This window comes from Sprattus sprattus (genome assembly GCF_963457725.1).
Source record: "Sprattus sprattus genome assembly, chromosome: 1".
Taxonomy (NCBI): domain Eukaryota; kingdom Metazoa; phylum Chordata; class Actinopteri; order Clupeiformes; family Clupeidae; genus Sprattus; species Sprattus sprattus.
In genome coordinates, this window is record NC_137920.1 from 34,649,498 (window position 1) to 34,664,146 (window position 14,649).

Consider the following 14,649-nt stretch of genomic DNA (forward strand, 5'->3'; position numbering starts at 1 on the left):
AGTTCATGGGTTCACCAGAGTCACAACCACACACACAATCACCATGGTGTTAATTCAATACTGAAGGCAAAGTTTTTTTTTCTAAACCTCTTTTACTGAAAATACTGTTCCTATGACCAGCTGTGACTGCAGTCCGATCCAGTCACATGGATAAGATACACAAACAGTCTCAGGGTCCACTCCACTCACGGACAAGCAGTGTACTCGGAGAGGAGAGGAGAGGAGAAAGGTTTGCCGTCAAAAACAGGTCATCTCATTTGAAATGGTCCATTTGGCTCATCTCGGAATTAGGTAGCCTACAGAACCAAGGGTTTTTTATCAGAAAAAAATAACAAAGTCAAAGTTTGTTTTGTTGAGTTGTCCAGTTCGCATCTGCTGGGAAGCCCATTCCCCAGCTTCGCTTGGTGTGCAGCACTGTTCGTATGGTATCCCAGCATTCCACCAGCCTCCCTCTTCCTGGGATTTCCCCGATTGCCGTGGCAAGGGAGAGGGACGGACCTTACCGTCGAGTCCCTGAGGAGGAGGACGCCGCTGGAGACCCGGCCCCAGGGAATTGTGGGAGTGGGAAGCAGGTGGTTAACAGGCAGGGCCCAGGCTGTGCTTCACCGGTGGCACTCCGCCACACCGCGTCTCCGCACAGAGAGTACCTGCAGAAGGGCGTAGAGAGGCTGTGAGACTTGTCTTCACCTAATCCAAGCAAACAACACCCCACCCCAACCCCCTGGTGAACAGTAACATTCGCTGGATGTTAAAGGCCTAGCATTGCTCATCATTGTGCAATAACTGCCATTTATAGAAGTAGAGAGTAGAATAGCTATGTTTGCCATTTCTTTGAAATGAGGAGAATTGATTTAAAGCATCTCCCATTTGTTTGTTCGTCTCCCATTTCAAAGTATTTCATTGGCTCATTGACATAGGATTTTGGGACACAACAGGGAGAGTACAATACAATCTGAACAAAATGAATCTGAAGAGCAGCACCCCAGAAGAAGAGTCCCAGTACATTTTCATGTGACATAGAACTGCAAAGCCAGTTGCTTTTGCGCCCCATACACTTCCAGGACCTACTTGGGTGAGGACCCCTCTGTTGGCTACGTCTGAGGGGCTGCTCCCTGATCGACTCCCATAGCTTGGCGTAGTCCCTTGATTGACACGTACATCTCCTCCTCAGAGTCGTAGTAGTAGAACTTCCTCAGGTAGGCAATCAGTGGCCTAGGGGGAGGAAGATCACTGAATAGGTATCTTTTGCAGACATTGCATAAGACTTAAAAGCAAACAATATTAAAAGCAGAAATAACATATCGAAATGGATCGAATTGAACGCACTGAACCCTTTGGGGAATCAATTGACGTTGTATTAACATGCCCTTTACTTTCCAATAAGATGACAATGTCAACTAAGATTCATAAACATGAGTGAATAGATACTTCTATTCACTCATGTTCAAAACTAGTAAACGCAAAAAAAAGCTTAAAATGGAAAGCACTTAGTTCATGTTGCAGTATGATAGTCCCAAAATGAAGTGAAGCTAAACACTGATGGGTGGAGTGCATGTGCTTACTTGGGCAGTGGGAGCTCCTGGATGTGGTCGATGCGGACCATCTGTCGGATGCAGAAGCGGCAGAGGTGCTGAAGGGACTTCACATTGCTAAAGCGGGACACTGGATACAGCAGCTGCACTGGTGTGGGAGGGAGACCTAGGGAGGAAAATCCATCTACTTCAGCATCTCTGAACTCTCACCTTTGACCTGGAGGGGTTTCTGAAGACCTACCCCACATCGAAGGTACATGCTAAAGGTACATATGACACTGGGATTATACTGCTCCTAATAATAGACAATTTAATTTGTATAGTCATATATACAGTATATGCATCCACATATTTATCGTAGCAGATTTACTGCTTTACACAATAGAGGAAAATGGAAAAGGTACAAATAGAAGATAAATATAGTCGGTGCAATGTCATCTCATAAAGTCACTGAAAAATAGTAACCAAAAGAACATCTTACCAGGCACTCTTGACCTCAGGAAGTAGAGAAACTTGCCATTCTTGGAGTGCATGATGGCTCGCTCAATGAACTCTACCACAGAGTGACAGCGGTCCTCAAACTTGGGATGACACCACAGGCTGAAGGTCCCTGAAACACAGGATAGCCACCAAGAAAATATATCAGCCCATTCTTTCTTGTTGTTTACCACTCCGAGGAGAGGGCCACACACCTCTGCAATCCGTTTCTACAAAATGATTTTGTGTGCGCTTCACCTCTGTGATACTGTGGTGCGTGTGCCTGGGTCTGCACATGGGTATAGGACTTTTCAAGTCTATGTGTGTGCATGCGTATAAGAGTGTATTAGCACATGTGCGAGATATACTGTACCTCTGGGTTGCTCCATGCATGTGTCTCTGTGTGGATATTTGTCTTTGCATGTTTGTTTGTGCGTGTGTCTGTGTGTGTATATGTGTGTGTGTGTGAGTGTGTCTCTGTGTGTGTGTGTGTGTGTGTGTGTGTGTGTCTGTGTGTGTGTATGTCTGTCTGTGTGTGTGTGTGTGTGTATGTCTGTGTGTATATGTGTGTGTGCATGTGAGCATTATTGTGTAGAATGGATTAACAAAAACCCGCTCTGAGCACTTTGCATGCCTTAACTGTGCATGTGATTGTGGGCCTGAGTTCTTCAGTGCATGTATGCAATTGCATTAATCCACATGCAGGCCTCACCTCTGTAGTGCTCCATGCGCGTGTGATGCGTGACACCCTGCGAGCGGAAGCTGAGGCTGAGGATGTAGCGCGGGTCCGAACTGTCCCGCACCAGGAAGGAGCCGTCCGGCTTCCCCTTCAGCTTCATCTCGGCGTCCTCCCAGTTCATGGGGCCCCAGTACCAACCACACTGCAACAGGAGACACATATATGAGCCCCAGTACCAACCACACTGGTGGACAAACACAGCCAATTTCAGCCAACGGGGGGCGGTTAAGCGCAGCTTTGTATGCAATCATATAATATGCATCATCTCATTTCACTGGAAAACTATTGATGGTTTATGTCCAGATAATTTGATGAATGACCATCTGTGCTAGGCCTATTTACTTGCGTATGCCTGTGTTCAGTGATGACATGTGTCTACTGCAGCTTGATGGATTAACTGCAGCTTGATGGTGATAAACATGTACGTATTATCATGTATTACGCTGATTCACAGAGAGAGAAAAAATACTTTCATTACAGATCAGGGACGTATTACTACAACTAGGCTTCCTTCCTATAGAGGGGGCAAACTCACATATGAACAGACCAGGTGCATCTTAAATGGATTCCCCTCCCCATGTTACCCCTCCACTACCCCCTACCACCCCCGGTGTTCTTACCCTCTCGAGCTCCCTCAGGCTGGCAGTGAAGCTGCTGGCGTCGGCTCTCCTGAGGGGGCACAGGAGCGGTGGCGGGGGCAGGCGGGGGGCCTGAGGCGTGTCCGACTGCGGGGCGGCGCCGTGAGGCAACACCCGGAGGAAAGCGTCTGAGGAACGCAACGCGAGCAAAGATCAGCCACATATAATTAAAAAAAAACTCTTGTGGTTTCCTGTTCTTGTTTTTGTCTAAACTGACTGCACTTGCTGACTAAACTATCAGTAATCTCCAGGCAGGTTAAACCACTAGCAGAATTAGCCTGCAGGCATGCTTCAGAGTGCTTTGCGATTAGGAGAGAAGATAAGATTAATCTGATGAGGAGCCATCATTATATCTCAGGCAACTTGAGGGCGAGCCTGTGTGATACTGATGGGGGGAAACAGTTGTAAAAGGTTGAAGATAATTGTGTGATAACTCCCTGTCAAAGCTGTTTAAGGAACAGAGGAGGGAGGTTGGGCATTCGAGTCAGTTAATTGCCCGTGATATAACGGTTCAGACTAGAAAAATCTATTTTCTATTTACAATGTGCAATCAGATTTTTTAAATTTCATATCAGACATCAAAAGGTACATTCCAAGCATTCAGAATAGCATGTTTTTTCTTTCAATTCCCTCACTTTCTGTTGAAAACACAAAACAAATTGTTACAAATTTTGCTACAAATAATTAGGATTGTCTGAGCACTTCATTTCAAAACCGACATACTTATTCTTGGGCAAGAGCACCTCAGTTTTGAAAGAAGCACGTAGACCTTGTTTTTATCCCCAATCACATCTCCCTGACAGGAAACAACACCAAATGAACCAGCGAAAAGAGCCGCCATATTGCACTGCAGCATAGTGCCTTGTACTGTTACATCACAGTTGGGTCTCCATATCTGACATGGCTGGTGGCATCTCACGCTGAGCCTGACTGATACGCCAGGCGCTGTGAAAATGCACCACCAGGGTTGTCAAACTAAATCTCTTGCATTGGTTCAGAGTTCCTTCAACTCCACTGTTTTGAGGGGGAAGCTGTCAGTGGCTGTAGCCCACACAATGCTGTTCAGTACTCGCATACTAGCTCCCTTCTTCGTGGCTGGAAATATATATCTTTGAAGAAACGTAGAGTATTTTAAGTATATATCTCGGAAGAAACGTAGAGTATTTTAATTATGTCTGCAAGTCAGCTAGAGCAGATAGGACAGGCTATAATTAGATATGATGTACACTGTACACATTTCCTGTGCCTATGTGGTACTCATAGAAAAACAGGCATTGAAACACAGGTTTAATATTAGTCACACTCAAAAGCCTCTTTGCTTTTATACCTTCAATGGAAGTTCAAAAACTAGATCAATCTAGAACTTTTATGGCTTCTTGAGCTTGTCACCATTAAAGCATCTTTGAAGGCTCTATTTTCAATCCTCTGATAGAAGGTACATATTAAACGCTTCAAATGTATTTCTGACTCCTCAGCCTTACGTGACTTTATAGCTGTGAAGAAGTCAGTCTTACAACATACCCAATATAGGGGTCTGAACGTATGAAAAGGTTTAGCAGTTCAAAGACAAGACTATTGTGTGCCCACATTGAGTGTTTAAATAAGGAGTGTTTGGAACTCCTCTCCACCCCAGGCCAGTCTTACTGCCCATCCCATGGTGCCCCTGTACGGGAGTCTTACCATTGAGGCTGACACTATGCTGGATGGTGACATGGAAGGGAGGAGGAGGAGGAAGAGGCAGGGGGAGAGACTGCAGGGAGGCCCCCACCACGCTCACTAGGAAAGGCCCAGGCTGCGGCCCACCTATGTCATCTGGAACAGAGCAGGGGTGGGGGGGAGAGGAGGGGACGGAGACAGAGGGCAGCACGTTCACAAGGGTCTACTGTTCTCTCGCTCGTCCCAGGCACACACGCCACGTCAGGTCAACGTTTCAAACATGTGACTCTCTGTCTACATTGACATGGATTCCGGGAAATTGCACTAATCAATTTCACGTGAGGTTAGGTTTTTTTATTTGTGACTAAATCACGCGTCGTGTTTGCATCAATTGGTGTTTCGCAAAACTATCCAATTGAAAATCCATGTCTCCTCAACGTTGATCTACGTTAATTGTGCCATGGAAACGATGGTGAATCGATCCTGTGCGTTTGCACAGCGGGGAAGTGCTGACTTGGATGCATGGTTTAATTGAAGTGAACCATTGGGAAATGAAAGCGAATGCTGGTGAAAATCACTGACAACATTCAAAATGAAAAGCAACAAATACAATAGAAGCACAGAGAGTGTAAAGGCTAATGGTAATAGCCTATATCGAGGCTCTGTAGCTTAATTCTATCAGACTTTCTTGTCATGTATCCACCCTTAAGTGTCAAGGATAGTGTCTATGTTTATTGATGTGCATAGCTGAGGACTGAGTGCAGGTATGTGTTTTGGTTTACAAGCTGCTGTGCCCAAAATCTGCATGTGCCCACACACACACACACAAACGCAAACACACACACTGAAACACACACAGAGCTTTACTGAGAGGCTTAGCGGGGCTTACAGCAATGGCAAATCACCAGGTGAGCCAACACCCAAACAAGCAGATGAAAATAATACACCACACCATCCTGTGCGCCGTCATAACATCTCCAAACACTCAAGGAGAAAAAACACACACCCGATGCATCTCCATCCCAGCCTCACAACGCTACATGTCACACACCACCACCTTCAATTGTGCAATCCACAATCCTTGAGTAACAGAGAGTCAGACTAAAACCACTTCTGCCACACATGCACTTGGCTTGCAAGTGAGAACACAAGATGAGAGAGCTAATCCTCTTTCCTGGTCGACCACATGCTCCCCCCCCCCCCCCCCCCCCCCCCCCCCCCCCCACACAAGGGCTCTATCTCACATAGTATGCTCTCTGTGCTGTCTCAACACATCACAGGGGCCATAATCAGATTTTGAAATGAGCATGCTTGAAGTCAACTTCTGGAAAATTCCGACTCCGAACGAAATCTGCACTCCCTGACTGGCTGCTGTCAGCCAAAACGTGCATAATTCCTGTTGTATGGTGTGTCCTGGAGATGTGTTTATCATTTGCGCTTTGAGACGGATAAAAAAAAAGAAAACAAGTAGTAGAGAAAGTGTGGGGAGGCAGCAACGGGGTTGCCTGGGTTACGCTGTCTCAATTTGCCATACCTCCAAACGACTGCATGGAAATGGGTCGAGAGGGAAACAGGCCGAAGATAAAAAAGGAAGGAATGAAGGCAAGCTATGATACTAGCATATCGTATGAAGAGATTGATTATAAAGAGAGTAACAGTCTCAGAACAATCAAGTATGTTTAGGTGCGATAGAAGTCAGAATATCAAGAACAGCCAGAGAGAGAGAGAGATGAAACCAGCATGACAAAAGGTATGAAGATGATCAGGAGACACATGTGGGTGTGTGGAGGAAGGCATGCAGAGAGAAAAGGAGAAAGAGTGACAGATAGGGACAGTACCTAGGAGACTGAGACTCCGGCGTGGTGGAGGCGGTGGAGTGGGGGGGTGCGGGGAGTTTACCCCTCTCCGAGAGATATCCACATCCACCAGAGATACAGTCTCCCCTGGAAAAGTTTCAATCAGAAAGTGATCACCGACGAAAGAGAGAGAGATATAGAGAGGAAAAAAGGGACAGCATAGTTAGAAAAGAAAAGAAAAGATAAAACACAGAAGACCCATCCATCTCGTGACTCGACTGCCTTTTTCATCTTCCAGCAACTGTGTTGCTTGACTCATTATATAAATGTCCCCTTACCTGTAAAACCTGGAGTGAAAGAGGCAGCAGAGAACGTACTTTGGGCCCTGGTCAGAGTAGCTTGGCTGAAAGGACACAACAGGTTACAGCATGAGCACCCAGTGCAGTGTGCAGTTATTATACTGACATGTGCTACCATGACTTCAATGACATTGATTAGCAAACAGGAAGAACTAAGCCTGACCATTGCTGACTACTGACAACCTCACACAACCTAACAGTGTTGATACTGAACTGCTTATTCTCTTTTCAGCAAAAAGGATCTCAAAGTATATTTAGAGAACCCCTTAAAACACCTGTGAGGCCTAAAATATAGATGGGTTACATTCATATGAATTAGGATTGGCACACCAAATCAATATATTCTGGTTATTATCACAACTAACCTCATGGTCGGATTGATATAGTGTGTTAAAGGAGTAAGTTACCTAATCTCAGATCTTAAAATATACCTGCTATCGTGCTCCCCTCCACTCGCTCCGGACATGTCCATCAAACTCCCAGCAGAAGACATGGAGTAAGCCACCGATGGTCTTTTGTCCAGCAGGTTGTTAGAGCCACTGCAACTTTTAGTTCTGAAAAGTTTACTCAGACGAATTTTCAGTGACCCTTTTCTGGACTTGGTTCTTGGTTCTTTTTCATTGCCACCACTTGCTCCTCGGCTGGCAAGCATTCGAGGTACACTGACGCTTCTCTCTGACCGTCGCACTGGGCTCGATTTCTGGCTAGGACGGTTCTGACAGGATTCCAAAGTAGGAGCTCCAGATGGTGCAGGTGCCTTCACTGACAGCTCCGTGTCACTGGGGCTGGACTTGGGTCTGGGGTTCATGGTGTTTTGTAGTAGACAACACACCTGTGTGTCGCGACAAGCTGCTGAGCAATTCCCCTCAGAGCGCGCCTCTCCCTGTCCCGTGAGCCCCGCGGGGCAGCAACTGAGAGCGAACGCACCTGACATCTTCTCCACCAGGTCTGTTTTTCCTTGTAGCATGAAGGCCCTTTCTTTCTCCTTGCTCTCGGAGTCACTTGGGGAACACGCACTGATACCCAAGCCATTGACCTCTTCCGACCCAAGTCCCTCCAACACCAGTAGTGCATCGCTAGTCTCGGTTGGGTCATCTCCCTGCCCCATTCCCGCAGCTGCTGACCCAAGTACGCTCTGACACGAACAGTGCGGCAATTCCCCGTCCTTGAACAACAGTTCGGAGACTGGAGCCACCCTCAGTTTCCCGAATCTCTTTGCCAGTTCGAACACCGGACCCTCGGGGAATTGTATGTTCGTGTCCGTTGCTGTACATCCCCATTTGGATTCAATCATAGCAAGAGGGTTGGACGTATCAAGAGATGACCAGTCTGGGTTGTCTGTAATCAACCGATGTCGGTGGCACAATTCACTACCCTCGGTATCCGCGGCAACTGTGGATGATTTCATCTGGGGAAGCAAAGCCCATCTAGCACACTGCTGAGCATCCACGCTAACCGTATTGTTATTGATGCCACCCTTTGAGTCGGAGGAAAACCCGGATAACTGATCATCGCCAGCGTGAGCCCTTGTTTGATATGTTTCATCTGAATTGTGTTCCGGTATACCGCCATCGTCCCTGGTTATGTTCCGAAAGACCAGCAGCTGAGGCCGCATATTCCCTCTGTGGGCAAACTCGTAACCCTGGGCCTCGGTAGAACCGTGGGGAGGAGGCGGAACAGACATCCCCGGTCTAGTCGCCATCACTCCAGTGTCAGGTGCCTCCGTTCCGCTGGGTTGCTGTGCATTGTTCAGAGCGGAGATATGGTTTTGCCGAGCGAGATTTGTCGAATGATTTTGTGAGCATTCAAACTCACCTTTCAAATTACTATGACCCAAGACCTCTTGCCCGAACCCAGCCACCACTCCACCGCTAGACGATAAATTCCCATTCTCATCATCCAAGCGGTCATCCTCGGCCGCGGAGACCAGGCGCATCAAGACAAAATCTGGAGACATATCTCGTGCGTTGTTCATTATTATTCCTCAGTTTGCAGAAGGAATTTACAGTATTACGGTTTCACATCGCTTCGTCGGCTGTCTTTACGGCAACATTAGTGTAATCCGCTTGCTACCCTTAATACACAATCCGTCTCGAGCCAACACATAAATTAAACTATTTAAAGCGTTTTCGCGACATTGCTGATGCCAGCCTGACCGACCACAATTACGAACGACAAACACGCAAACGAAATGTCCAGGCTCTTAAATTCGCGACGGCCCACTGGGGTCATGTAAAACGCTCCATTTAAGAGAATGGCAGCCTTGCACGTCTCAACTCATACATTACTGTCTCTACAGCATACACTGAGGCCCCACCCGCTCGCTCACTTCCGCAAATGCGATGCGATTGTGTTCGTTTCCCAACTCCCTGCTGCCCAGTGGTCCATATGATATTTCAGCGACGTGCTCGGTGATACAGCCTACATGCACAACTAGAGCGAAACATCGCCTTGTCACAGTCAGCATATCACTGGCCTATTTCTTGTGGAAGTGTACATTTTATGTAAGGCTTGAGGTGCGTTTCTTTTTTACACATTCAATGGTGTTCTTTTTTCTTAAAGTTCCTTTTTATTCATTGTGCACTCAAATCGTAATGTGTAGGCATAATAACCCTGTAGCCCCCAACTATATCTGGTTTGTAGTCTACCAATCGCACATACATTGTTTACCTTCATGTAGCTTACTTGCAGAAATGTATGGGCGGTGTTGCATATGGCATCGCTTCTAGGATCTGTAATATTGTCGTAGTTTTTTTTTTCATTGAGAAGTTTATTGTATTTTAAAGGTTTACTATGTCATGTCGGCACATTCCCGTACAAGACCTTAAGCCTACACAAAACTGCATTATTCTTAGCTATAGGCCTATTGTATTAAAAGGATCCCATTTAAACAACTTCTTAATTTTGTTTGTGTATGACTGTGCATGCTTCCTACGCCAGGAGGTTCAGCCTAGCAACCTGTCACGGTTCAGTGCTCACAGTTTTGTGCTCTGTTAGTCAGGCTTGCTCCATTATTATTTCAATAAATATAGCCTAGTCTTGAGTCATGTTTGGAACCTCACCAGCAGGCGTCGCTCCACGCACAGCTATTTGATCCAGTCCTGAGACGGCGAAAGCCGTCCGTTCCTTTTGTGTGTTGAGTGTGTGAGTGTCTTAAAGGCTTATCTATTCTTGTTTGCACAATATCTTTGCTTTTGCACATTTTGTTAATACAGACTATTTAAAAAAAAAAAAAAGTTTAATCAAATGTATCTTCCATTAAAGCTCTTAATAACACCCTCATCATTACTGATACCCAAACCCATTAAGTTAGAAGTTACATCCTAGCTTGCTCAATTCAATATGCAATGACTGACAGAAGAAATGTGGCTGGTTGTTGATTTCAGACAGGAAGGAATTCATTTCATCCAGAAATCCAACCTGAAATGATAAGGGGTGCGATAAAAGTAGAAGGAGATTCACTGGTTAATCTTTTTTTCATTGCCCAGATGATGTTGTTTTTGTGTCTCTGCAATTACCACTGTTTTCACGTGGGGATAGCCATGTATATAATGTATGAGTCCCACAGTCACACATCGAAACACACAGAGGATGTTCATGTGCAAATACACACACACACACACACACACACACACACACACACACACACACACACACACACACACACACACACACTCACAAACACACACACACACACACGCACACACACACGCACACGCACACGCACACGCACACGCACACGCACACGCACACGCACACGCACACGCACACACACACACTCACACGCGCCATACACACACACTTTCAAATGTGCTTACACACACAGCACAGACCCTACTGTATCATCTCCCTCTCTCTTTCTTACTCTCACTCTATGTGTGTGTCTCTCTTCCCTCCTCCCTCCCTACACAGAGGTAGGTGACTGTAGGGGGTGTTGTAGCAGAGAAATGAATGGCCAGTCCTCTGAGCCCTGTTGCTATGGCACCAAAACAGGGATTCGCCTGCACCGCCCAGAGTTGTCTGCTCCATCACTGACAGAGAGCAAGAGGAGTAACTAGAGTCTTTGGTCTCTCTTTTCCTTTTCTCTGTCTTTTCTGTTCTCGCTCACTTTTTTCTTTTCCTCCTCTGTTAAGTTTGTGCATTTTTATGGTGTCCAGATGGAGCGTGATGGGGTTTTTTTCCCTCCCCTGCAGTTCCGTCGCCTCTGTGAATCGATTCTCCTGAGTGAAAGTGTTGGATCAGCTGGGGTTCTGAGAAGGCCATTAGTCATATTTAAGCCTTCAGGCTACATATGAATGTGTGCATCCCCCACCCGTATGCACACATGCCACAGACATATCAAGACCTGCACACACATTTATGCATTCACAGATACACACACACAGATACACACGCACACACACACACACTACCACATACACTCATCAAGACCTGCACAGTCATTTATGCATTCACAGATACACACACACAGATGCACACACAGATACACACACACACACACACACATACACTACCACATACACTCATCAAGACCTGCACAGTCATTTATGCATTCACAGATGCACACACACAGATACACACATACACATACACATGCACATGCACACACACATACACATACACATACACATACACATACACATACACATACACATACACATACACATACACATACACATACACATACACATACACATACACATACACATACACATACACATACACATACACATACACATACACATACACATACACATACACATACACATACACTACCACATACAATTATCAAGACCTGCACACTCATTTATGCATTGACACATACAGACACACGCTCACACACATTTACGCAATCACAGACACACACACACAAACACACATTTATGCGTGCACACACTCAGACTTATGCACATATGCACACCCATGCAGAAAGGGCATAGAAAGAGCACTTCTTGACCCAGCTGGAGAGAGTGACAGAGAGAGGGAGAGGGAGAGAGAGAGAGAGAGAGAGAGAGAGAGAGAGAGAGAGAGAGAGAGAGAGAGAGAGAGAGAGAGGCGGGTTAATCCTGAGAGTGAGTTGCTGATGTCCAAACAGAGGAAGATTAACCCTCCTGCATCACACTCAGAACACACACACACACACAGGGGAACTATGTGATGCACACGTGCCGGATCACACATAAATATATGGAGTCTATCTGACTCTCTCTCTTCTCTCTCACACACACACACACACACACACACACACACACACACACACACACACACACACCGCTACTCCGTTCTGCTAACAGATGTGCCACTCTCATCACCCGCTCGACTGTTACATGAGCATCTCGGCTAAAGAGGGATGAGGCAGATATGGCCAGGACGAGAGATGGGGAGAGAGAGAAAATCATAGTATGAGCGAGAATCATAAATTGAGGGAGGGAGGGATGGAGGGATGGAGGGATGAGAGAGAATGTAAGAGAGGGAGGGTGAAGGAGAGAGAGAGAGAGTCAGCAGCAAAAGGCTGGGAAGCTGCAGACGGTAATAGAGAGAGAGATAGAGATGTTTTGCAGAGGAGCGACATGCTGTGCAGGGGGGAAAGCAGACAGCTGAATGAGAGGTTGTTTTTATGCCATTGTTTTTAGCTGTCTCTCGCCCTCTCACTCTCTCTGTCTCTCCTCTCCCAGCCAGCAGCGTTTGAAACTTTAGGGGGGCTCCCTCTTTGATGGTACGTCAAAGGGAGGAGGAGGAGGAGGAAGGGGGCGACTTGTGGATCTCTGCATTCATAATCTCCCTGGTTTATCCACCCCCCCTCCTGCTCGGCGCTCACAGGGGATCGGCACACGGAAGGGGTGGTGGTGGTGGTGGGGGTGGGGGTGCGTTGCTGCGGGAGACTATTTGACAGACCAGAGACAGGAGCAGGAGCGAGGAGACTCTGATACAGGTGGTGCACTGCAACTCCGGATCTTTCTCTTGTTCGCACGCTCCCCTCCTCTTTCTCATTCACTTTTTTTTTTTTTTATCAATTCCCTCTGTGGGGACCAACATCCAGTCTCAGCGCAGCCGGTAAGGACGTCACTGAGGAACCTCAGGATTAGTTGTTGTTTGTCTTTCCTCTGCAGTGGATGCAGATGTTTTTAGATGAGAGGTGGGCGAGGGGATATTAGGTGCGTCACTTTAAGAACAGCAAGCAGAGGAACAGACCGCCTTACTGCACGAGTGACCACGGCATGTTCCACCTGCTGGATTAGGACCCCGAGCGCATGCCTGCTGCTGAGGGAGAAGAGGAGGAGAGACGAAGGAGAGCGGGACGAGAGGGGGATGTGAGAGATCCCGGGGGCAAGAATGAGAGCTGATGAGATGAGAGGAAAGAGTGCCATTTTCTGACCGGATTTACAAGCCAAGGATAATAGCTGGAGGTAAATTAACAGGGACAACTTGGAGGAGAGAGGTCACTGTGCTGAGCTGTTGTCATGAGGATGGGATGTCCTGTGCCAATACAGCTGCTGTTGCTGCTGTTGCTGCTGCTGTTCCAGCTGCCAAGGCACCTGGGGCAGGTCAGTCTATCTCTGCCCCCGGGATCGACTGCCTCCCTGCTGCTCACCTCCCCCCTGCCCCCCACCGAAGAAGCAGAAGACAGTGTTCCCCCCAACACCACGTCCAGTCCAAGCATGGCCACCAGCACTGGGGGTGAGCTGGAGGAAGAGGAGGAGGAGGAGGAGGAGGAGGTGGTGGAGGAGGAGGAAGACTGGTCCCCAGCGGAGGCGTACCTTAATACGGGCGACGCTGCCACTCTGGCTTCATCCGCCTGCCCCCGGTCGTACCGTTTGCCCCCACAGCGAGGTGGCCTGCCCCTAGACCTGGGCCCACTCATGCGCCCCGTGACCACGTCGCTGGCCAACGCCGCCAACTTCCTCAACCTGATCTTCCAGGCCAGCGAGCTGCGGGAGATCAGCATCCGCGAGGACCTGGAGTGGTACCACGCGCTGGTTCGCTCGCTGCTGGAGGGCGACCGCCCTGGCCTGGTGCGCCGCGCCCTGCTCACCTTCGGCACCGACCCGCTCGCCCTGCGTCCCCAGCTAGTCCTCCGCGCCTCTCGCGGTCCCCAGAGCTTCCGCCGCCGTGGCCTCTCCTTCTTCTCCTCCTCCTCGCCCCCGGGGACGCTCCCCCGGGAGATCCTCCTGCAGGACTTCACCAGCGCCTGGGAGAGTCTCCACCCTCCGCCCCCGGCTCCCGACGACAGCTGGTTCATGGCTTTGAAGTTCGCCGCGCCACAACAGATCCTCGCCGCCCTGAGCAAGCGGTCGCTCGTCAATGACCTGCTGACCCTGGAGACACCCAAGTGGGCGCGCGGGGACAGCTACGTCACCAACAGCAGTGGCGTGCGCTGGGCTGATGCGCCCTTCCTGGAGTGTGAAGACGGCCGCTTCCTGCCCGGCTGGTTGATGACGCTCACTATGCCTT

At 48.0% G+C, this 14,649-nt stretch overlaps 2 protein-coding genes across 2 annotated transcripts in view; one reads left to right on the forward strand and one right to left on the reverse strand.

Annotated features, from left to right (window-relative positions):
- Positions 1–1,091: 1,091 nt before the first annotated feature.
- Positions 1,092–9,172, reverse strand: socs7 (suppressor of cytokine signaling 7; the record flags this gene model as incomplete). The annotated part of the gene is made up of 9 exons (XM_080843850.1): positions 1,092–1,212; positions 1,563–1,698; positions 2,014–2,142; positions 2,722–2,890; positions 3,369–3,514; positions 5,067–5,198; positions 6,881–6,985; positions 7,177–7,241; positions 7,629–9,172. The coding sequence occupies 9 exons, from the start codon at positions 9,170–9,172 to the stop codon at positions 1,092–1,094; spliced, it is 2,547 nt and encodes an 848-aa protein (XP_080699976.1).
- A 4,492-nt stretch (positions 9,173–13,664) lies between these two features.
- Positions 13,665–14,649, forward strand: part of gpr179 (G protein-coupled receptor 179) — a gene marked incomplete at both ends in the record, with an annotated part of 18,074 nt that continues 17,089 nt past the window's right edge. The window contains 2 exons of the mRNA XM_080843861.1: positions 13,665–13,875; positions 14,044–14,649. The exon at positions 14,044–14,649 is cut by the window's right edge and continues 37 nt beyond it. Of these exons, the coding sequence (XP_080699987.1) occupies positions 13,665–13,875; positions 14,044–14,649 (817 nt within the window). The remainder of the gene's footprint in view (positions 13,876–14,043) is intronic.